At 32.4% G+C, this 24,568-nt stretch overlaps 1 protein-coding gene across 3 annotated transcripts in view; it reads right to left on the reverse strand.

Annotated features, from left to right (window-relative positions):
• Positions 1-24,568, reverse strand: part of SEMA5A (semaphorin 5A) — a 712,145-nt gene that overhangs the window by 439,004 nt on the left and 248,573 nt on the right. For all 3 annotated transcript variants that reach the window (XM_074208091.1, XM_074208090.1, XM_074208089.1), the window contains one exon: positions 216-261. In XM_074208091.1, the coding sequence (XP_074064192.1) occupies positions 216-261 (46 nt within the window). The remainder of the gene's footprint in view (positions 1-215; positions 262-24,568) is intronic.

A 24,568-nucleotide genomic window follows, 5' to 3' on the forward strand; every position in this document is an offset into this window, starting at 1 on the left:
CTGGCATAGGTCAAAAGCTAATCTAGACTTATAACAGGTGCTGTGACTTATATCATGAGGGACAGCTAAGAGAAGGGAAACAGCTGTCAAGCCCACAGTAGTTTTGAAACCTCTCTATCTCTTGATTGATAGCTTATATACATCTGTTTCCATCACATCAAGCAAGAGAATTAATTGAAGTAGAGATGATAGGAAATAAAGTGTGCTCCCCTTACCTGGATCAGTGACAAATCCTCAAGCTGCAATCTGAAGAGGTAATTTCTGCAAAATATAGAAATGAACAAAGACAATTACAACTTTTATTTTTAATTGGTGAATTAAATAAAACCTACTAAATCAGGGAGGGGAGAACATAGCTTTTCCTAATGAGAAAAATATACCAATTTGAGTTTCATTTTCCTTATAACTTGTACTGGTAGAAAATAATTCATATATTTTTCATTAACTGATGGCTACATCATGCTATGTATAAAAAGTATGCAGAAGGAAACTGAGATCTTGTAGGAAATATATAGTAAAATTTAATTTCAAATTTATCAAAAACTATATGATACTGTTCTATGGAGACTTAGTCTTCATTCTAAATGATTAACTCTTGCCATATTTAGTCATTATTGCACTCAAAACCTCTGGATAACTGATGAAGCTCTAAAATTTCATGTCTTTAGTCAGTATTAAAATGTTAGTTCACGTTGTAATGAGGAAGAGACCTACACACGAACAACTATGTACACACAAAATATATACAAGTTAAAAAATTGAAGATAATCCCAGAAGAGAGCATTATTAAGGAGATGGGGAAAAGCTTCAATACCCTCAGAACTATACCAACTCTAATAAAAATTGCTTCTATATATCCCAAATTTGTACACACACTGAATTTGTTATTGGACTCTCTTGGTGCCTGAAACCAATGGATCCCAGATTGTTTGATGGCACCACTATTTCATTAATTTACTCATTTATTGATTTACCTATCAATTTATTCACTTGTTTGTTCATCATTATTTATTTTCTTTTACCTATAGAAGTTTGGATGTTAATACTGGAAGACAGAAAAATCTGTCAACCCTCAATGTTGCACTATAAGTTAGAGAAACATATTCTTAATTCTTTGGGGTTCTTTTTTAAGATTTATAAAATGTTTTCCTCAGAACAAGTTGGATAACATTATAAGCATTTTTCATTTGAAGAAGGTATGGCTCGTTGGGTTTAAGAAGCTTATACAACGTTGTTCAGCTTGCAATGGCATGTCATGATATATCAGCCATGAAATGACAATTCCATAGTTAAAAACTTTGCAATAATAAAATCTAGGGTGGCAGACTTTGATAATAGGAGGACAGGAATATTTAGTGAAAATGAAAACAAAACAAAACAAAAGAAAATAAAAAGCCTTCCTTCTCTATATTGTTTTTGTTTTGATTTTTTGCAGGGCAATGGAGATAATGACTTACCCAATGTCACAGCTAGGTAAGTATTAATTATCTGAGACCATATTTGAAAAGAGGTACTCCTTACTCCAGGGCCAGTGCTCTATCCACTGTACCACCTAACTGCCCCACTTCTCCATTGTGAATGACAATAATTTACTAAAGAAATGCTCTAAGAAACTTCTAGGGTGAAGCCAAGATGTCATACTCCTGTAGCTTTTACTTCTCCAACATTAAATGAAACCTCCTCCAAGATAAACATTTCAAGGACTATCATAGCCAAATTCTAAAATTCTCAAAAAAGGAGAAAAATACTACAAGCAGCCAAAAAGAAATAATTTAAATATAAAGGTAGCACAATCAGAATTACACAGGACCTTCAATATCAAAAGATCAGAGGGCCTATAATATGATATTTCAGAGACCAAACTTTCTTAGATTACAAATAAGAATTGTAAAATTCAGCATATTCTGTCAAAGAAAAGATATTTAATGAAACAGAGGACTTACTCGCAAAATTTCCTTATAAAAAGACCAGAAATTAACAGAGAATTCAGTCTTCAAATACAAGATTTGAGATGCATAAAAACGTAAATGGAAAGAGGAACAAACCACAAATATTAGTCAAGAACATTAAATTGCATGCAACCCTATGAGGGAAGATAACACTTGTAACTCTTGAGAATGCATTTCTCTTAGCATAGTTAAAAAGGTTAACTTTAGTTGAAGAGATTGTAATTAGGATATGGTTGTGGTTGGTTCATGTCCTTTATTATCAAAGATGACAAAATGACATCACAATGTTTGGGGCAAATTACAGTGTGTCCAACTGTTATTTATCATAATAATATGAGCTCAGAATGCCCTACCACAGGTCAGGTACAAATATACCATGTGAATACCTGGGGCATTTTCTCTAAATTTATGTTTTTCACATTTCTTTTGAGCTTCTTTAATTCTGCCTTGCTTATAGAGGTCAGAATTTTCTCTGTTGGGTGATCCTTTGCCTCTGACTCCCATGCCTTGGAATCAATTCTGAAGTTCTTAAGAGAGACTTTAGACATAATTAAATCAAAAGTGATTTTACTTTACTAGATCCTAGAGGTCTGCTGTATAATAGAGGCAGAAGGTAGAAGCATACTTACAAAGGTTGGTCATAAAGAGATTAGGAAGTGATCTTTTCTCAATCTATACTTTAGCTAACAAAGATTTAAGTATCATGGTTGAGATGCTAAAGGAACAAAAGGAAAGAGTCTGCCAAATACTTTGTTTGGGAAGGGCTGTAGGGAAATAGTTGAGTACTAAAGTGATAGAGGGAAAGAATAAAGTTAGAGGTATTAGGAATGAAAACATCATGAAGAAATTTTGCTTTGCTTGCTCCTTTGGTACAATTGGAGGGAGTATGCTAGCTAGTGGCAGAAGTCAGGGATGTATAAATGGTTCATGAAATGACCTATCTTTTCATGATGCTTTGGCACATGAGGATTGTGTTTCCATGGAGGGTACTTGTAAAGGGGGTAAGGTTACAAAGTGATTATAATTTGATGTGATTCATGATTCTTGAGAAGTGTATTTCTAATGAGACAGAAGAAGAGAGGGTTCTTAGTGACTTAGTGCTGCTTATCAAGTACTCAAACAATCAGCCTTTGAGCATAACACTTCTGCCAAGTCATAAAAAAGGAGTATATTTGTAAAAGGGAATGTAAGTATAACATAGGATTAAAACAATAAAAAAGTAAAAAGAAAGACTCTATTAAGAGAAAGGTAGACATTAGTGAATAAATAATACCAGGTAAAGAGACTTATTACTGAAAAGGGAAAGGAAGGGTGTGAACACTGAGTCAATCCTATTCCATATATTTGGAGCAGAGAGGGAGTAACATACATTCTCAATTGAGTTTCAAAAATCTATCATACCATACAGGGAAATGGGGTTGGGGGGAAGTGGAAGGGAAAGAAAAGTTAAGAAGGGATTGATAAAAGGGAAGGCAAAGGTATAAGAGAAAGTAAATTTAAACTTTAAAAATTTTAAATAAAAGTCAAAGGAGAAAGGGAGCAAAACATTGGTGAGGAGGAATAAAAGAAAAGGAAAAGGGGAAAGTACAAATGAGAAAAGAACATGGAGAGAAATACATAATTAATAGTCAACTGTAAACATGAATAAGATGAAATTTCTCACAGGGTAAAGGCAAAAGGCTGGAGCAAAATATTTTATGCTTCAGAGGAAATTAAAAAAGAATCAAGGGCAGCAATCAATCTTAGAAAAAGCAAAAGCAAAAAATAGATCTCATTAAAAGACACAAAGAAGGAAATTACATCTTCTTAAAAGTTATCAAGAGCAATGAAGTTATATCATTATATATATAAATGCATATATATATATATATATATATATATATATATATATATATACACCCCCCAGTAGTGTAGCATTCAAATTCTTAAAGGAGAAGCTGAATGAATCACCAGGAAATATAGACAATGAAATTATGATAGTGGAGGACCTTAACCTCTCTCTCTCAGAACTAGAGAAATCTAACCACAAAATGAACAAGAAGGCAGTTAACAAGGTGAATATCCTGGAAAATTTAGATATGAAAGCCCTCTGGAGAAAATTGAATGAGGATGGAAAAAAAGAGTATATTTTTATTTCTCTGCAGCATATGGCATCTATAACAAAACTGACCATATACTAGGACATACAAACCTTATAATCAAATGCAGAGATGGAGAAATAATAAATGCATTCTTTTTAGAACATGATGCAATAAAAATTACAAGTAATAAAGAATCATGGAAAGATAAACCAAAAATTAATTTTAAAAACTTAATTTTTAAAGAACAAATGGATCAGGGCAGCTAGGTGACATGAAGGATAGAGCACCAGCCCTGGAGTCAGGAGGACTTGATGTCAAATATGGCCTCAGATATTTAATAATTACCTAGCTGTGTGACATTGGGCAAGTCACTTAACCCCAGTGCCCTGCAAAAAACAAAAAAAGAAAGCAACAAATGGATCAAACAACAACATATCATACAAATAATCATTTCATCCAGGAAAATGTTAACAATGAGACATCATACCAAAATTTATGGGCTTAATTCAAAGCAGTTTTTACAGAAATTTTATATCTCTGAGTATTTATATGAATAAAATGGAGAAAGAGATCAATGAATTGGGCATGTAATTAAATAAACTAGGAAAAGAACAAATTAAAGATTCCCAATTAAATACTAAATTAAAAATTCTAAAAATCAAAGGAGAGACTAATAAAATTGAAAGCAAGAAAACCATTGAGCTACTAAATAAAATTAAGAACTGGTTTTATGAAAAAAAATCAAATGGATAACCTTGGTTAATCTGGTTTTTTAAAAAAAGAAAGAAGAATATCAATTATTAGTATCAAAAATGAAAAGGGTGAACTCATCACCAATGAGGAGGAAATAAATAATTCAGAACTATTTTGCCCAATAAATTTGATAACCTGTATGAAATAGATAAATATTTTCAAAAATACCAAGATTGAAGAAGAGGAAATAAAATATTTAAATAACTGCTTTGCAGAATCAGAAATTGAAGAAACCATCCCTAAAACAAAAGTCTCTAGGTCCAGATGGCTTTACAAGTGAACCACCAAATATTTAAGGAGCAATTAATTCCAATTCTATATAAACTATTTTTAAAAATAGAAGTTTTGACAAAATTCTTTTATAATTCCGATATGGTACTAATATCTAAACCAGGAAGTGTCAAAACTGACAAAGAAAACTATAGGCTAATATCCCTAATGAAAACTGAGGCAAAAATCTCAAATAAAATTTTAACAAAGAATTCATAACAAGCAATTTCCAGGATAATACTCCATGATCAGTAGAATTTATACCAGGTAGGCAGGGATGGTTCAATAATGGGAAAACATTCACGATAATTGAACATATTAATAACAAAACCAACAGAAATCATATGACTATTTCAATAAATGAAGAAAAAGTCTTTGATAAAAATACAACATTCAGGGCAGCTTGGTTGCACAGTGGATAGAGCACCCACCCTGGAGTCAGGAGTACCTGAGTTCAAATCCAACCTCAGACACTTAATAATTACCTAGCTGTGTGGCCTTGGGCACGTTACTTAACCCCATTGCCTTGCAAAAACTAAAATAAATAAACAAACAAACAAACAAATAAATAAATAAAATCCAACATTCATTCCTATTGAAAACACAAGACAGTATAGGAATAAATGAAGTTTTCCTTAAAATAATAAACAGTATCTATCTAAAACTGTGCATTTCCAATAAGATCAGGGGTAAAACAAGGATGCCTACTATCATCATTGCTATTCAATAAAGTATTAAAAATGTGAACTTTAGCTTTAGCAATGAGAAGAAAAAGAAAGTGAAGGAACAAAGATTGGTAGAGAAGAAGCAAAACTTTCATTCTTTGCAGAAGATATGATGGTATAATTAGAAAATTCTATGAAATCAGTTAAAAACCATTTGATACAATTAGCAAATTCAACAAAGTAGCAGGATATAAAATAAACCTACATAAATGATTAGCATTTCTATATATGCACAAAATAAAGTCCAAGGGCAAAAGATAGAAAAAGAAATTCCATTTAAAGTAACTGCAGAGGGGTGGCTGCAGAGGGCAGCTAGGTGGCACAGTGGATAGAGCGCCAGCCCTGGAGTGAGGAGTACCTGAGTTCAAATCCAGCCTCAGACACTTAATAATTACCTAGCTGTGTGGCCTTGGTCAAGTCACTTAACCCCATTGCCTTGCAAAAAAAAATACCTAAAGTAACTGCAGACAACATAAAATACTTGGGAATCTACCTCTCAAGATATACCCAGAAATTGTATGAAAACAATTTCAATACACTTTTCATATAAATAAAATCATATCTATACAAATGGAAAAGTGCTAATTGTGCATGGTTAAGTCAAGCTAAAAATGACAGTACTACCCAAAATAAATTTCTTATTTAGTGCCATATCAAACTACCAAACATCTATTTTACTGCGCTAAAAAAAAAATTAGTAACAAAATTCATCTATAGCAACAAAAAATAAATAATATTAAGGGGACTGATGGAAAAAAAATGTAAAGAAAGGTGGCCTAACAGTATCAGATCTAAAACTAAACTAAAAAAATAAATAGTGGTCATCAAAACTGCCTGGTACTGGTCAAGATATATAGTAATGGACTAGTGGATTAGAATAGGTACAAAAGAAACAGTAGTAAATCATAATTGTATGACAAAGTCAAAGACATTAGTTTTTGGAATAAGAACTCAATATTTGACAAAAATTGTTGGGAAAACTGGAAAATAATATGGTAAAAGCCAGGCATAGACCCACATCTCACAGTTTATACCAAAACAAGGTCAAAATTGGTATAGGATTTAGATATAAAGGATATCACTGATCAAGAAATATTCTACTTCTGAGATTTGTAGAAAGGGGAGAAATTTATGACCAAACTAGAAATTAGAGTACATTATTTATTGCAAAATGAATGATTTTGACTATATTAAATGTAAAAAGTTTTTGCACTTAATAAAGCCAATGCTACCAAGATTAGAAGGAAAACAGAAAGCTGGGAATCACTTTCACAATTAGTGGTTCTGATAAATGTCTCCTTTCTAAAATATAGAGAATTGAATCAAATTTATAAGAGTACAAGGCATCCCCCAAATAATCAATGGTCAAAAGTTATATACAGGCAATATTCAAATGAGGAAATTAGAGCTAAATATTATTACATGAAAAAGTGCTCCAAATCATTACTGATTAGAGAAATGCAAATTAAAATTAAGAGGTACCACCTCACCTAACAGATTGGCTAAAATGACTAAAGGGAAAATGATGAATGTTGGAGAGGTTGCAGGAGAATTGGGACATTAACACTTTGTTTTTAGAGTTATGAACTAATCCAACCAATCTGCAGAGCAAAATGCAAATAAAGACCAACAAAACTGATGATACTCTTTGACCCAACAATACCAATATTAGGCTTATATCCATAAGAAATCATTAAAAAAAGGATCCCACATGTTCCAATGTTCTTAGCAGTTCTTTTTGAGAATTGCAAATTGAGAGGAATTGTTGAATGCTTAAACAAGTTATGATATATAAATGTTATGGACTACTATTGTGCCATAAGAAATCATGAATGGGCAAAGAGAGCAGAACCAAGAGAACACTGTATATATTAACAGTATTGTGAATTGATCAACTTTGATGATTTCAGTAGTTCAGAGAGCTAAGACAGCTCTGTGAGACCTATTATGGACAATGCCATTCAAATTCAAAAGAAGAAAAAATAAAACAAAACAAAAAAATCAAACTGCAGCATCTATATGAACACCATATTCGCTTTAAAAAATGTTCTCTTATGTTTTTTCTTCCTTAGCCAGGGTTTTCTTTCTTTTCCTTAATCCTAATTCCTCATACAGAAAATGACTAGCATGTAAACATGTTAAACATAAATATACATGTCAATATTCACAAGACTGTTTACCCCTGAAGCAAGGGAGGGTTGGAAGGTAGGGTGGAAGAAAATTGTGAAAGTAAGTATGCATAAGTATGCATATGAATGGATATTGAAAAACTTTCATAATATCTAATTGGAAATTTAAATAATTTTTTTAAATAAAAGAAATGGTCTATGGATCAGTCCAGTGGCCCAATGGACAGAGCACCAGCTTTAGGGTCAAGAGAACCTGAATTCAAATTTTACCTCAGATGTAACAATTATGAGCTGTGTGACCAAGGGCAACTTACTTACCTCCCCCCTAAAATTTAACTATTGTAACTACAAATGCTGAAAAACTGCTCATATACATTGGCAAAGGGAATTTTTTCACCATAAATTCTCTTCACTGGAGAAATAATATAGCAATTCTAACTAGTCACATAAACTAATGCTATTCTCAATAATTAAAGCTTTTGTGTTGTGTTTGTTTTTGTTTTGGGGGACTTTGGTTTGTTTTTGTTTTTGTATAGCTAGAAATTGGAAAGGCACATGTCCATACAGCAATACTGGCTTTCTATTATATCATATTACTAAGAAAGATAACATGCTACATAAGAGATGTCAAATAATATGTGTGTGTGTGTATATATATATATATACATATATATATATGTATATATATATGTATATATATATATATATAATTTAAATGACTTTGGACTGGATCATACAGGGGTTTTTGCCCTGTTTTAGCAGTAGCTAGTCTATTATTTTCAGCACATTTTGTTTAGACCACCACTAAATTGTTGATAATCCAGGGATATTTTATTAGTAGGGTAAAGAAAAAGGAGAGAATTCTACAATGGGCAGAGCACCAGCCCTGTACTCCTGGTTAATGGTAGAAGAACATTATCCTTGGATGAAAACTGATTGTGCACAATAAATAAAATAGACAATAAACTTTAGATCAAGAATTTATTCATATTTATTTTAAAATTTTATAGCATTTACTTATCTAGTTCCACTCATTTAAATCTTTTGTCTATGCCCACCTTATATTCTTTTTTTTATTTTCTTTCTTGTTCTCCAAATTATGTCTTCAAAAACTTAGACAAGTATATCTTTGTATCCTTAGTACTTGCTCATGGACATTTCTTCAAATGGGTATTAATTACTACAGATGAGAAAATGGAGTCTGAAATAGGTTATTATATTCTGATAACTTATTAATGTTATTAAAAGAAGGATGAGGTAGGTTATAATTGGGCAATGGTCATTACTGTGAAAGATTTTTTTCCTTCAGAAAAATAAAGCATTATGTTGAAGATAATAGAATTCCCATTATCATACTCAACAGGAATGCAATGTCACATATATTCAACAAACTAATCAATTTATAAGGGTATTGGGGCAGCTAGGTGGCGCAGTGGATAGAGCACCAGCCCTGGAGTCAGGAGTACCTGAGTTCAAATCCAACCTCAGACACTAAATTACCTAGCTGTGTGGCCTTGGGCAAACCACTTAACCCCCATTTGCCTTTCAAAAACTAATATATATATATATATATATATATATATATATACACACATATATATGTATATATATATGTGCATGTGTGTGTGTGTTTATAGTGAATGACCTACATAAAAAAATCATAATCACAAGTTTTAGAATTGACTTACACCTGAACAGAGAATATTCACAACATGTTCAAACAAGAAAAGCTCAAGATTTTATTTTCATTCAGTCAAGCAGTATATATGAATTAAGATTTTTCAATACAAACATTTATACAAAAGTCAAAGAATAAACTAATCCCTTTGGAGAAGAGAGACCAATACTCTGGGGGAAGACAGTTTTCCTTTGAAAGTGACCCCCTGACTAGCACCTACAAAGAAACAAAGATCATGATTATCCATGCAAGGTCAAGGGTAGTTATCCTATAGCCCTGGTGACCTACAAGTCAGCCAAGACAACTGTCAGAAGCTCCCTCTGCATTTCTGAAACTAGACGCAAAGGAGAATCAGAATCCCAACTCAACTGAACTAACAGACTAACTTATTTTGAAGGTGGACTAATCTCTTTACCATGGTCCCATTGACTTCTGCCTCCCTCAGAATCCTTGTTCAACAGTCATTCCCTCTCTTTTAAATTTTCAATTCTCTCCTTCTGCTGGGACCTCCCCACAAGCACAAAACTATGCTCAAGGTTAATTTACTATTAAAAAGTTATCCCTCAACACTGACATAATCCAGTTCCTTTATTTTTATCATAAAACTGAAAAACAAAGATATTGAATGACTTGACAATCACATTTATAGTAAATCACAAAACCAAAATCTAAACCCATTTCCTCTAACATCTAAGTCAATGCTCCTTCCACTATAACATGAAGTCTCATCCAGTTCCATTCTTGTTCCCATTCATCCCAAATATCTATTAAAAAGTTGTTTACATCCCATTCCTCCACTCTCTCACTGCCCATTCTCTTCAATTCTGGTCTGTCTTTTGAACTTATATTTTATTGAAAATATTCTCTCAAAAGTCATGAATGGCTAATGATTTCATTCAATTTTTTTTCCTCCTTTTACTCTGCAATAGTTGCCATGATTGACAATAATTTTCTGAGATACTCTATGCTCCTTTATCTCCTTCTAAATCACTTTTGAAATTATTCTCCATCTATTAAACCTTTATAATCTTTCTGATATTATGAAGTTAATTATTCAAAATGGTTCTGATTTTAGCTCTCTTCTTTGTAAAAATTCTCCTTTGGCATTCATTTCTACTATTTACACCATCTCTTCCATGGATGATTCCTTTTTTTTAGGGTTTTTGCAAGGCAAACGGGGTTAAGTGGCTTGCCCAAGGCCACACAGCTAGGTAATTATTAAGTGTCTGAGACGGAATTTGAACCCAGATACTCCTGACTCCAAGGCCGGTGCTTTTTCCACTACGCCACCTAGCCTCCCTCATGGATGATTCTTAATTCTTTAATACCTGGGCTTTTCCTTGATCTCCTTAAAGTAGTTCCAAATGCCTAAAGGATATTTTTCAAAATGTGTAAAATTAATCTTATTCTATTAAATTTCCATCTACCCAAACAAAGCCTACCTCTCTATAACTTAATTATTCCCTTTTCCAGAATAACCTTCATTTAGCCAGATCTAGGACATTACCTTTGATGTTCCAAGTTCATAGGGACTTTGTACCTCTCTCATGTAGTTACTCTGTATTTTTAACAGAGTAATTTTAATAATAGTCTATCTCTCCATTAGGACTTAAAATTCATAAGAAAGGGGATATGTTTTAAATAAGTTTTGTAATTTTCTCCTAGGCCAACCAGAGTGCACTGCACACTAAAGGTCCTTAATAAATGTTTGCTGTTTAAATTCATTAGTCAACTTCACATAGCCATTAAGTGGTAGTGCTGGACCTAGAGGCTAACTTCTTATCTCCTACATCAAAGACCATTCCATTCTATACTGACTCCCAAAATCACCAATAAGAATTTTATTTGTAAATGTAGTCATATACAAAGAAGACCTGAATTTAAACCCCACCTCTGTAACAACAAACTATTTAATTCATTTGTTCTATAAAACAAATAGCTCTGTATAGTCTGTAGAGAAATTGCCAAAATGTACCAGCAGAACTTTCCACAGATTGATAAAATCACAGGTATATCAAAAAAATTCTTAATTCATGTACCCATTTTGTTTTCATATATACCTATAAATTATTTTAACATCTTTTGAATATCAAACTATAAAAAGTACTAGACACTGCCTATTTAAATAGATTAAATTATTCAATACAGTTCAGTGTAAATATGGAATCTAAAAAATGTATAGTTTATTACAATTTAAACTATACTCATTCTATTCCTTACTATATTCAGTTTACTACTCAATACCAGGTAATATTTTACTTTGGGAAATTCTAACCTATCTTGTGACAAGAGAGAACTGAAATCCCATTAGGCAATTTGATCCATTACAATTTAGGTCTATGACCGAAAGAAGTTAAAGGTTACAAAAAAAAAGCAAGAAAGAAACCTGTCTAACAGGAATAAAAATTGAAATTCCCAGATGTTGGGTCAATCACACAAACTAAAGTAAGATCTATGATCCTTCTGAAAGAGGTAGGTCTCAAAGGAATACAAAAGAGCAACCACTTTATCTTTCAATTGTAAGAAGCAGAGAAGAGGAAAAACAATATATGTGAGGTACACTAGAAAGGCCAAGGACCTTTCCCAGCATAAGAAAATAATTCCATTGGATCAGATCCAGCTGAAGATTCTAACTGCACAACTTGTTGAGAGTTGATCTACTATCAAATAGTACTGCTCTTTTGAAGAGATAAAAGTACTTAAATGTTTTCCTTGAACTTTTATAGCACTCCAAGATATAAATAGACAGCATTAATGTACATCACCTCTGTTTGTAGAGGGGAAAAAACCTAGGAAATAGTAGGAAAAGAATTAGGTCAGTTTCTTTGTCCCAAGTAGTCAGAGATCTGCAAACTTCTATACTCCCTCAAATTTCTCCTTTAATTTGAGAGATACAGAGATGACATTTTACAAAATTGAAGGAAGATTCATTTTCTAACTGTAAGAAAAAAATTTGAGTTTAAAGTTTCTGTGGAGAATGATTTATGATGAAAATTAATCAATTATATCAAATCAAAATTTCACATGACAAATTCAGACATGTAATACTAACATATTTTGAAAATAAAAACTATCTTATATATTTAGATGCTGATGACACAAGCAACAAGATCACCAATATTAGCCAAACTGAAAATGTTGATACTATTCATGATTCTCATTAGCTCCCTGCTTGGTTTTCCATCCTTTTTACTTTACAGTTTACTGGTTTCAAGAAAAAATATATTCATCCTTCATGTACCATCATCCCTTTACTTCAAAGAACTATTAGTGGCAAATGATAAATATAAAACAATATATTATCTTCTATTATTAGATAAAATTCTCAATTGAATAGATCACTTTATGTAATATTTAAGACAATGAAAAAGCCTGGATCAGAGAATTGGGTAGGGAGTCCAGTATCCTAAGAAATTTAATCAAACAATTTATTTTTCATACAAAAACTTTGAAGGCTTTAACTCTCAATACTATTAATTTTATAACTTTTTGTTATTTATTTAAGGCAATGGGATTAAGTGACTTGCCCAAGGTCACACATCGAGGTAATTATTCCTTATCTGAGACAGATATGAATTCAGGTCCTCTTGATTCCAAGGCTGGTGCTCTATCCACTATGCCACCTATCTATCCTGTTCCCTTAATTTTAAATAGAGAGAGAGAGGTGTTTTAAAAAGTAGAATTTTTCTCTTTAAAAACTGCAAATGAATTTCAAGTGAATGTACCTAGAAGAAAATGTTAAATTAAGAAGAAACTTCCTATAAATATGTGATTAGGTGATCATTTTCTTATTTGCTTCTAACTGAGGTACAGCAGCCAAGAAAAAAAATGCAGAAATTTTCCAGTAGGGCAAAATGAAGTCCTTGCTGTCTATAAAACTATCCATTATGTTATTAAATAGCTTTTTAAACAACGTCTATTGGAGCTCTTTAATTTGCTTTTTAAAATTTCTAACAGAATTCAATAATGAAACAAATTAAATATTCCATATAGGCATGGAATTAAACAAGAAAGCAAATCATGGTAGTCTTTTATCATCCAGATAAAAATAAACTGAAAGATATCATCAAGCAAATATAAAGTTTCAGCCTGTTTCAAGACTAACTTTATTCTTCTTGACTGTCCTTCACACTTCCTCTCATGTGCATTTGGGGCAAAAATGAACCTCCATTAGACAGCTAGAAGCATATGGGCAAAATATAGTTTACAAACTAAGTTAATATTATTTTTATTATTGGTTAGATTTAGACCAGTAGAGTAAAACTTGATACTTTTCCTTCATAAACATTGCAGTTATTTTAATGATATTTTTCAAGATTCACATTGGGAGTCTTATTTTTTCAGAAAAGCATAAAATAAAATAAAATAAATTTCAGTATTTGAGTAACTTAAAATAAGTCAAAATTCTTGAAAACTCATAATGCTTCAAAAATTCTCTGATTTTTGAATAAATTGTAGAGAAGTCTACAAAAAAAACAATCTTCTTCAAATGAGGATAAAAACAGTAGCTATATCACAGTGTTTTCATAAGGGTTAAATGAGATAACATGTATATTATTTGTTATTATTAATGCAAAGTGTCAGGGTTATGGTAGACATTTGATAAATGCTATTTGACTGACTGACAAATAAAGGTATTCAGCCTTTCCATTCTGAGAGAAAAAGGTTTCAAACTTTTGGAAAGGAATTTGATAGTAGAAAGAGAATTTTTTTTTATGGTTTATGGTCTGAAATATCAGGTATTCATAGAATATTTGATAATGCTGAGGCTTAACTGGAATCCTGACCTCTGTTTTTATTATGGCTGAATTTGCTGGTACACCTCTCCTCATAGTTATATGTATGTCCTAATCCAGCCTGATGTTCTTCTTCAGTTCCACACATCTTTATACATCTCATCAAAAAAAATAATGTATTTAAATGGGTTATTCAGGAATGAGTTCTTGTTTGTCCAATGATGTTTCTCCTTTATGACTAAATCCAAGCAAGGTATCCATATATCCATAACAATATAATCAAGTATTAATGTTCTATCACATCAACTGAAATACTGAAGTACTGAAAAATCAAATGACATCTAATGTATGCTTTATACAATCTTTGCTATCCAAAACATATCAACTAGTGTCCTTTTGGTCAAAGTTCAAGAATCTGAAAATTAACTTTACCTTATAAGTACATAGACTTACTATATTTAAAAGGCCTTCTAAATTTAAAGATGTATAGTCCTAATAAGCAGAAATCATTTTGCAAAATTCTTAGACTATCTATCTATCTTGATGCTTTCAAAGTTTTCCCCCATCAATTCAATGGCCATAAAGAAAAGAAAAGAAAAGAAAAGAAAAGAAAAGAAAAGAAAAGAAATTTATCGATTGAAAATGCATAAAAAATGACTTAATTTGATTTACAATAGAAAGCAACCAGAAATCCATCCACTTAACAGCATTAAAAGAGTGAGAAAAATATTTTTCCCCTAGTGGTTTACTGTGATATAAAGATATCCAAGAATGAGTGTCAGACAGAAAATCTCTTCAGCAAATGGCAACAAATAAGTACAAGTTCTATACATATCCTCAACAAAATATCCATAATGCAACCTCTCCTCTGATCTCCACTTCTAATTTCCATTCATACTAGTAGATTAGGTTCCTCCAGAGAGAAGCTGCTACATTTGATTCTAGTATATATCCTATAGATTCAGGCTACTAGATGTTACCAAAAGGATTATATATACACCATTTTTCTGGCTTTACAATTGGGTTCTTCTTAATATAAATATCCATTGGATATTTTATTTATCCCTTCTTTTTTCTTATTAAAGAACTAATTTTTCATATTTATAAAATAATAACTATAGTTTTCTTATGGGATTTAAAATATGTTCTCATGCCACTTTCCTGGGATATAGTAAGTATTATTCCAATATGATTTTTTTCTGACTTACTTGTAAGAAAAATCAGAGAGTCCTGATCACCTACTACTGAAGATTTGCACATCTCATGACCTTGTCATCGCAAACACTGTCTTCCATTTACCAAAAAGCAATAAAGCTTACTGGATGCACCCTTGTGGCAAACATTGGCATCTAATAGACTATGTGATTGTAAGGAGAAGAGACAGATGTGATATGAGAGTTAAAATGGCAATATGGTACAGAGTACTGGCCTGATCACAGACTCATCCTAAGTTAAATATTAACATTCAACCAAAGTGGCAGCCCAGGGCAAGATGAATGCTACAAAAATTAATGTCAAGAGATTAGAGAATCTCTCTGAGTAAGAGTTTGCTATTTACTTGGAGGAAAAACTGAGCCATCACACACAGTTGGCAAGGTGGAGTAGAAAACAAATGGGCAGTTTTCAGAGATCTCGAGTACAGAACTGCATTTGCTCATCTGGGACAGAAGACCTGCAAACACCAAGACTGGTTTAATGAAAATGATGGAGAAATACAGAAGCTGCTAAATGAAAAAACAAGAACTCCTTAGGGTTTAGCAGCAGGATAGTTTGTCCATTTTTAAGAATGTAGTATTTAATTCCATTAAATGCAAAGCACAAATGAAGATTAGAGAGATGTAGGACTCTTGGCTCAGTAAGAAGGGAGAAGAAATTCAATTTTAAGCAGACAGTAACAATCCAAAATACTTTTATGATGCCCTGAAAGCTATTTATGGGTAAAAGTCATATGGTGCATCTCAACTACTCAATACTGATGGATCCACACTGATTTAATGACAGGGACATGGTCCTATAGAGATGGGCTGAGCAATGCCATAGTGTTCTTAACAGACCATAATCAAATAATGCAGAAGGCATTGACCATTTACTTCAAACTGAAATCAATCAGAGTTGAAGTCCCAAGTAGAAATTTTGAATTCCATTAGGTTCCTTTCAAGTGGCAAAGACCTGGTCTGATTCTATTCCAGATGAGATTCATAAGGTAGAGGATCCATTGCTCATCTAAGAATTGACTGAAATTTTCTAGGTTATAAGGCATGAAGAGGTTATTACCCCAAGAATTCAAGGATGCCTCTATTGACCATCTCTATAGAGGTAAAGGGATTAGATAATCACAGAGGTATTTATCTTTTAGTCACTGTTGGTAAGATTCTTGCCAGAGTCCTTCTCAATAAGCTGATCTGGAAAATGGTCACCTCCCTGAGAGCCAGTGTGGCTTCAGAAAGGGTCAAAGAATAATCAATATGGTGTTTGCTGCTTGAAAACTCCAGGAAAAATAAAAGGAACAAAACAGAGGTCTGTATGCGACATTTGTAGATCTGACCAAGGCCTTTGATACCATCAGTTGTAAGGGTTTATGGAAAATTATTTCAACCTTGGTTGCCTGGAGAAGTGAATCAGTACTGTACATCAATTTCATGATGGTATGCATGTCTGGGTACTAGATAGTGGACGATGCTGTCAAGATTTCCCAATCACCAATGGAGTGAAACATGGATGTGTCTTAGCTTCCATACCTTTTAGCATGATGTTTTCAGCCCTGATATCAAATGCCTTTACTGAGAATGAACATGGCTTCAAGGTCAGCTGCTACATTGATGGCAAATTCTTCAACTTGAAAAAGCTACACACCAGAACCAAAGTGGAGAGAGTATTTGTGCATGACCTGTTTGCAGATGATTGTGCACTCAATGTAGCCTCTGAAGGTGAGATGCAATAAAGAATGAAGATTCTCTGCTGCTTGTGCTTATTTTAGTCTAACAATTAACACTAAGTAAACACAATGATCCATCAGTCAGTATCACACCATCCATATGTGGAAGTATCAATTACAGCAAAAGGAGAAGCTCTGAGTATTGTGAACAAGTTCACTTACCTTAGCAATATTTTCCAAGGAAGTACACATTTACAATGAAGTTGACACATGCATTGCCAGAGCTAGCTCAGTATTTGGGAGACTCCAAAAGAAAGTGTGGGAGGAAAGAGCTCTTAGACTGACTACCAAACTGAAAGTCTACTGGCCTCATTGCTGTATTCCTGTGAAACTTGGACAGTCTACCAGCACCATGTCAGGAAACTGAATTGCTTCCATTTAAATTGTCTTAGGAAGATTCTGAGGATCACCTGGCAGGAGAAGAAACTAGACTCCTTTCTTGAGCTAAACTACTTAGCATTCAAATATTACTACAGAGAGTGCAACTATGATGGACTGATTATACACTGTTAGAATGCCAGATGTACACTTGCCCAAAGCAAGCTGTTTTATAGAGAACTCACATAGGGCAAGTGCTCACAAGGGGGGTCAGGATAAGTGATACTGAGAGACTCTATAAAGTCTCTCTTAAGTACTTTAGAATTGACTGTACAGCATGGGAGATACTGGCACAGGACAACACACCATGGCATGCCCTCATCAGTGAGAGTGTTATACTCTATGAGGAAGGCAGAATGGAAGCAGCTCAAAGGAAATGTGATATCCGTAAGTTTAGAGTACCCAACCCAGGTGTTCACTTAGACTATTTGTGCCTAACCTATGGTAGAACATTCTGAGATCATGTTGGACTGATCAGCCACAGTTAGACAGGCTGTAATCTGACTAAAAGTTTTGTTCTTCTGTGATAATGAAGGACAAGAACCAACCAACTATCACCTATATATCTTCTAAAGAACCAGATACTGAGGAAGAAAGTCATATCATTTGAAATTCATTTCTCTTCCCATTTTTAATAGGAAGAGAGTAATTGATCATAAATTCCTAGTTTAGATCCATCTCTAGGAAAGACTGTATATAGCTGAGGTTATCTGGAACTAAAAAACACACAGATGGCTCTCATTCTCTCTATACAATTAACTATACTACTTCACAAGCTTTGCATGGGAATAGAAATACATACACATTTGAATAGATAGCATTCAACAAAATTTGGTAGATAGAAGACCAGTTTTGAAAGAAGGAAGAGAGTTCAGGACCAGTCTCTTATACATACTAGCTCTATGACCCTGGATATGTCACTTAAACTCCCAAAGTTCCAGTTTACATTTTAAGACCATAAATTAGAAAGCCAATGCTGATTTTCATTAATAAAGAGAATTTTTTCATAGGGAATTAACTAGAAAAAATAAAGTCACAAATCTTCCCCAATCATATGTGCATAAATATATTCATACATGCATATATAAGCATGTATATATATATAAATATATGTTTATATATATACATACATATATACATACATATACATAATTGAGAGTGTGAAAGTGGGGTAGATTTGGAATTTCATCCATATGGAGAACTCTGTGGAAACTGTCTCTACTGACACAGATTGGCAACTCATCTTTAACTTATTCTTAGAGAGTATCCTGAGTCACTGAGAAAAGTGACTTACTCATTGTGGCACATAGTATGTAGAAGGTTAATAAATGCTTGTTGTTGAATGTTGAAAAATCAATATGTGTCAGAGGGAAGACATACCTCTATCTATCCCACCATACTGCCTCTCTCCAAAGGTCATAAGTCAAAAAAAGCATTCTAAATATCTGACAAATAGAGACACAAAATCTTGCAGCAGGAGGCTTGAGACATGAAAGTCATTTCAAAAATCTATCAAGCTAGTCAGTTCACTATCTATTATACCATGTTGCCTCTGCATATATAAATTAATTTATTTTCTGTCTCTGTATCTTTATCTGTATATGGTCCATGTCTGTCTGTACCTGTCTGTCTCTGTTTGTCTACTTTGATTAAACAAACTGGTGTATTAAGAAACTATCTAAATAAAAAAGGGAAGGAAAATTACATGTTTAGACAAAGGAACACTTTCAAAAATGGTTTGCAAATGAGAAACCATTTTAAGAATGTTGAAACTAAATATCAACAAATAACGTGCTATTAAAAGTCTTATGGATGTTGTACATGGCTTTACAACTCCTGAAAAAATTTTTTCATTTCTGCTGTACAGCATTTGATATAAAAGTAATGCTTAAGTAGCTTTGTTGGTATAGCTGACTTATATAAGTTTTGCCAATTGACCAAATACTATATTTCATGTAGACCAAGCACTTATTGATATTTAAGTAAAATTAAATTGATTTACTTGTTAATTGGTCTTTTCTGTCGTGTGCTCTCTCTCTTTCTCTCTCCTATCTCTCCTCTCTGTCTCTCTCTGTCTATCTCTGTTTTTGCCTGTCTGTCTATTTGTCTCTCTCTCTCTCTCTCACATACACACACACACACACACACCCAAAATGTGTAATGGCTTTACTACGGCAATAATTTCACACACACACACACACACACACACATACATGGATGATTTCATAAATGCATGATTTCCCCTATAGTCTTTCAGCAGACAATGAAATAAAAACCTTGACCTCTTTTCTAATATCTGCAACTCTAATTCTAGACAAACACTTTATTTGAATGAGTAAAGACATTTTATCTGAAGTATATCTGCTTACCCTTTATTACTAATGACATTAAAAATGTTCAAAACAAAATTTCAAATAAGGCAATTAATACTGGTAATTCAACTGAAAATTACTAGTCATTTTTCTTTTGTTAGAGGGCCAAATCCTCTTTGGGTTACTGTGAGAAAATTAAGCTGAGTATATTTCAAGCAACAGGTAACAGGTAATATGGAAAAATCTGTACAGAATGGTGCCAGTTAATAATTTATGCAATATGGGACATAGTTTTATCTAACTTATCTTCCTCCAACATTACCTAATAGCAAAAAATACACAATTTAAAATGAAGTATTATTTATTCTTTATCAATGTTATAGCTTATACAGTAAATCATCTATGGTTCAGTAATAAAGGTGATTTGTAATCTTTTGTGAAATAGAATGTTTTTTATTCTGTTGTGATATTGTAGTATTCAACATTGACATTTAAAATAGAAAAATATGATCTTAAGCTTAATCATATATTTTCACTCAATAGTTCAATATATTTCACTTTCTGTGAAAGAATGAGTCTACTTGAACTGGTGTACTTCCATGAATATTATTGTTGAAAAGAAAAATCCCATAGCTTGCTTAAGGAATTCATTGGGATCATTTTTCCCTCCTAGAAACCATCTTCATAAATTTCTATTTTATTTTGCTAACCAAGAAATTATTAAAATATTATTCAAAATATTCAGGAATCAACAAAATTTAACAGTAATCTTTCCAATCAATTTCTAAAGAAATATGCCAAAACCCCAAAAATTATCCTGTCTAATAGATGTGTTAAAAACTTTTACACTGAAGAAAACAAGTGGGTATCATATATACCCCACCTAAAATGTGCTTTTTCAAATTGGCAGACTATATAATAAAATTTATCACTTTAAAATTTTGATCTAAATAAATTGGCATGATAATATATTATTTATTTTAAAAATATTTTAGTCATGCTTCACTTCCACTTCATAATTTAAGAATTGGCAAATGTCTTAAACACTCAAGAAAATACCTAGGACCCCAAAGACCCATAACCTATTCCTCTTTACTTTTCTATAACTATTATTTAGATTCTAACAATTAAAAGAATTTTACACAGAAAATTATAGTTCACAATGTTTGCTGGTGATTGTACTAAAAATTGCATAGTACAAATGGGGCGGGGGGAGAATGATTGCTACCAATCAGGGGATCAGGAAAGTTTTATTGGAAGCAATGGCATTCAAGTTGGATTTCTAGAGATTACACAAAAATCAAGAGACAATTAGGAGTGATAAATATATTCTGAGAAAAGGGAACATTGGGAAAAAAAGAACAGTGTTTAATAGAACAGCAGGGAGAAATATGGTTTCTTTGAAATTCTTTCTCTTTTTCTCCTGTAGGGATGTGTGTATATCTCTTTCTCTCTGTGTCTCTGTCTCTATCTCTGTCTCTGTCTGTCTGTCTCTCTCACTTCTCTGTCTCTCTGTCAATCTCTCTGTGTCTCTGTCTCTGTCTTTCTCTGTGTGTCTCTCTGTATCTGTCTGTGTTTGTCTATCTGTCTTTGTCTCTCTCTCTCTCTCTTAATTTCAAACATTTTCCATGTTTAACACTTAGGTCTTCTTCTTCATTCACATTATTGGACTTACTTTTTTTAACCCAGGATCTCTATTATGATTTATCTCAAACTTAGAGTAATAGAGCATATCTTGTATGTAATATGGTACAAATGGATAGTTAATAATATTGGCAAGTCTCCTACATGTTGGTGTTTAGACATTGCATTATTCTCTCTAACATCCTAGGGAATCATAATGCCACAATGATTTGAACAACTTTCTGAGTAATCAGCACCATGCTTCAAAGAACGTTAAAAAAGAAAGGCTTTTCCACTATAACTTTAAAGTACTTTGAAAAAGAAAGTTTTCAATTAGAAAGTTTCCCTGACCATTCATTTCTGTTTATTTTTATTTACATATATGAAAATAGGTAATAAGCAATTTGATACTAAATTCCAAGTAGTAGCATAGTTAATATGAATTAATTGAAAACTGCCAAAACAAATGATGGTGCTTCTAAAAAATGTAGAAAACATCCTTATTTCATGAACTGCTAAAATGTTGTCCAGATTTTCTGAGGGCTTAAATTATAAAATTGTAGTAGATTATTTTGGAAGTTGAACCAATTCTTCAGACTTGATAAATTTTCCCAAAATAGGTGAAGAAATATTTTTAAATACCTATTCAACCTGGAAAGATTCATATGAAATTATGAAAGATAAAGAGAGATGAATAAGAAGAATAATTTGTAAAAAAAAAAATAAGCAATTCTGAAAGATGTAAACATTCTTATCAGCTTAATATTATTATCTTATCAATTATGGTTCCAGTGGACTGCATCTCACCTTATGACAATGAGAGTAAGAAATGCATTTTTGGACATGGTCAACAGGAGAATTTATTTTTCTTCATCAAGTTTATTTGATAGAATGGTTGTTCTTTCTTTTCAATGGCTGGGGGGGAAGAGTAGAAGGGGAAAAGATTGATAATTTTTAAAAGGCCGTGGATTACAGTGTCCTCATTAAGGAAGTACTTAACAGCTAGAATCTGGAAACTAGATAGAACTATTATTTTCTAAATCAGCTAAAATAAATATATTTATTTTCATGCCTGAAACCACTTCCCTATGAAAATTACATGGAGCTATGAGGATACATAGTATAGAGAAAAGAACACTGGATCAGAAGTTAAGAGATCTGTGTCTTTTTAATAGCTATGTCAACAACCAGCTTAGTAGTCATACATAAACCATTGAAATTAAATTCAGTTTTTTAAGTGCAAAATGATGATGTTTTTATATACATTCTCAGAGAATATTAAAGTTAAAATAGACTTTAGAACATATCTTGTCTAACCAGTACATGAAAAGGACCTCTTTATATTCTACTTGAAAAACTTTTATTCTCCCTTTAATTGAAGAATTGACCATTGGGGAAATTGTTACCTTTTGTGAGCCCATTATAGCTTGGAGAGATCTAAGTACAAGCACAGATTTAACTAAGATGAGGTGATGGGTTTTATTCCATCACCAAATTTCAGTAGTATTAAAAATACTTGAAATCTCTCAGCACAAAACAAAAAACAGACCTTCACTGATAGAAAATATTCATTAATGAAAATTTACCCAACATACTACTCCTTTCTCAAAGTGTTCCCACTCAAAGAAATCTTTGATATGGCCATGTCCTATCATTCCCTGAAATGACCTTCTCAGAAGCTGCTCCTTTTACAGTTACAGTAACATTAATTTTTTCTTAAGAATAAAAAAATTGTTCATTCGTATCCTCATTATTAAAATTATTTTTCTTACATTGAGGAAAAACATCAGCTTCTCTGAACTTTTAATTGTTGTGACTAATTTTGACCACTGAATCTCAGCAAAAGAAATCTAATTCCTCTTTCAAAGTACAACCACTTAAATTTGAAGGCAGCTATAATGTTCCCACAAAAGCTTTTCTGATCAATGATAAACATTGCCAGATCATTCAAACAATCTCAAATTGCAGGGTTTCATGTCTTTTCACCATGCAGTCACTCTCCTTTGGCAGACTTTGTGTTTCCAAAATATTCTTTTTTAAATATGGTGCCCAGATATAAAATTGATATTCCAAAAGAGTTCTGCTTAGACAGAAATAGAGTGGAACTATCATCTCTCTTCTTATGTATAATATGTTCTATTAATGAAATATAAGACAGAGGGTTTGGGGCTATTTATTTATTGTTAATGAGTGCCCCCAAACTCTTATTTGTACATGAAATATGATAAAGAAATCCTTTCCAATCATACACTTGGGCAGGTCATTCCTAAATTCATATTATATTTATCACTAAAAAATTTCCTCTAGACTTAGTTCAAACATTAAGACTGTCTTGAATCAAAGAAAAAAATCTTAGCTATCATTTGTGTTAACTTCATCTTTGGTGAACATGTCTCCCATGTCTTGAACCAAGTTATTGCCAAAACATGTGAACATTATAGGACAGGTTGCTGAAATACTAAAGACCTTTCTGAATGACAATTGATCCATTAATCACTGCCATTTAGATCAAAGTCTCGGTTCTCTTTCAACTCTAGAAGTTGATTATTCTACAGTCTAATAAGACTTCATGAAGGAAACAAAAAACACAGAAGTTATAGATCAAATGAATTTTAATCACTGATTATCAAAAGGGGAAGAAATATAATTATATATTAATAAAATCAAGATCTAAAAATAGATTGAAACTATTTTATGAGAAATTAAAATATTTGAAAATAGACTTACCAGATATTTTATTTGATATTGATATATGAGGATAAACAATATTTTCACCTTTTAAAATAAGGATGGATTAAGATAGTTTATAACACCAAGGCTCCATCAATATGCAGACAAATAATTCTACTTTTTAGGTAATGCTATTCCTACCCCTTCATGTGACACATAGAAGCAATATAATTTAAGTGAAACAAACAGTATTCTAAGGAACTAAAAGTTAAAGAAAAGGCACAAATCTCTAAGCTAAAAGTTACAGAGAAGATGGAGCATCCTCATTG

This window comes from Macrotis lagotis, chromosome X, assembly GCF_037893015.1.
Source record: "Macrotis lagotis isolate mMagLag1 chromosome X, bilby.v1.9.chrom.fasta, whole genome shotgun sequence".
Taxonomy (NCBI): domain Eukaryota; kingdom Metazoa; phylum Chordata; class Mammalia; order Peramelemorphia; family Peramelidae; genus Macrotis; species Macrotis lagotis.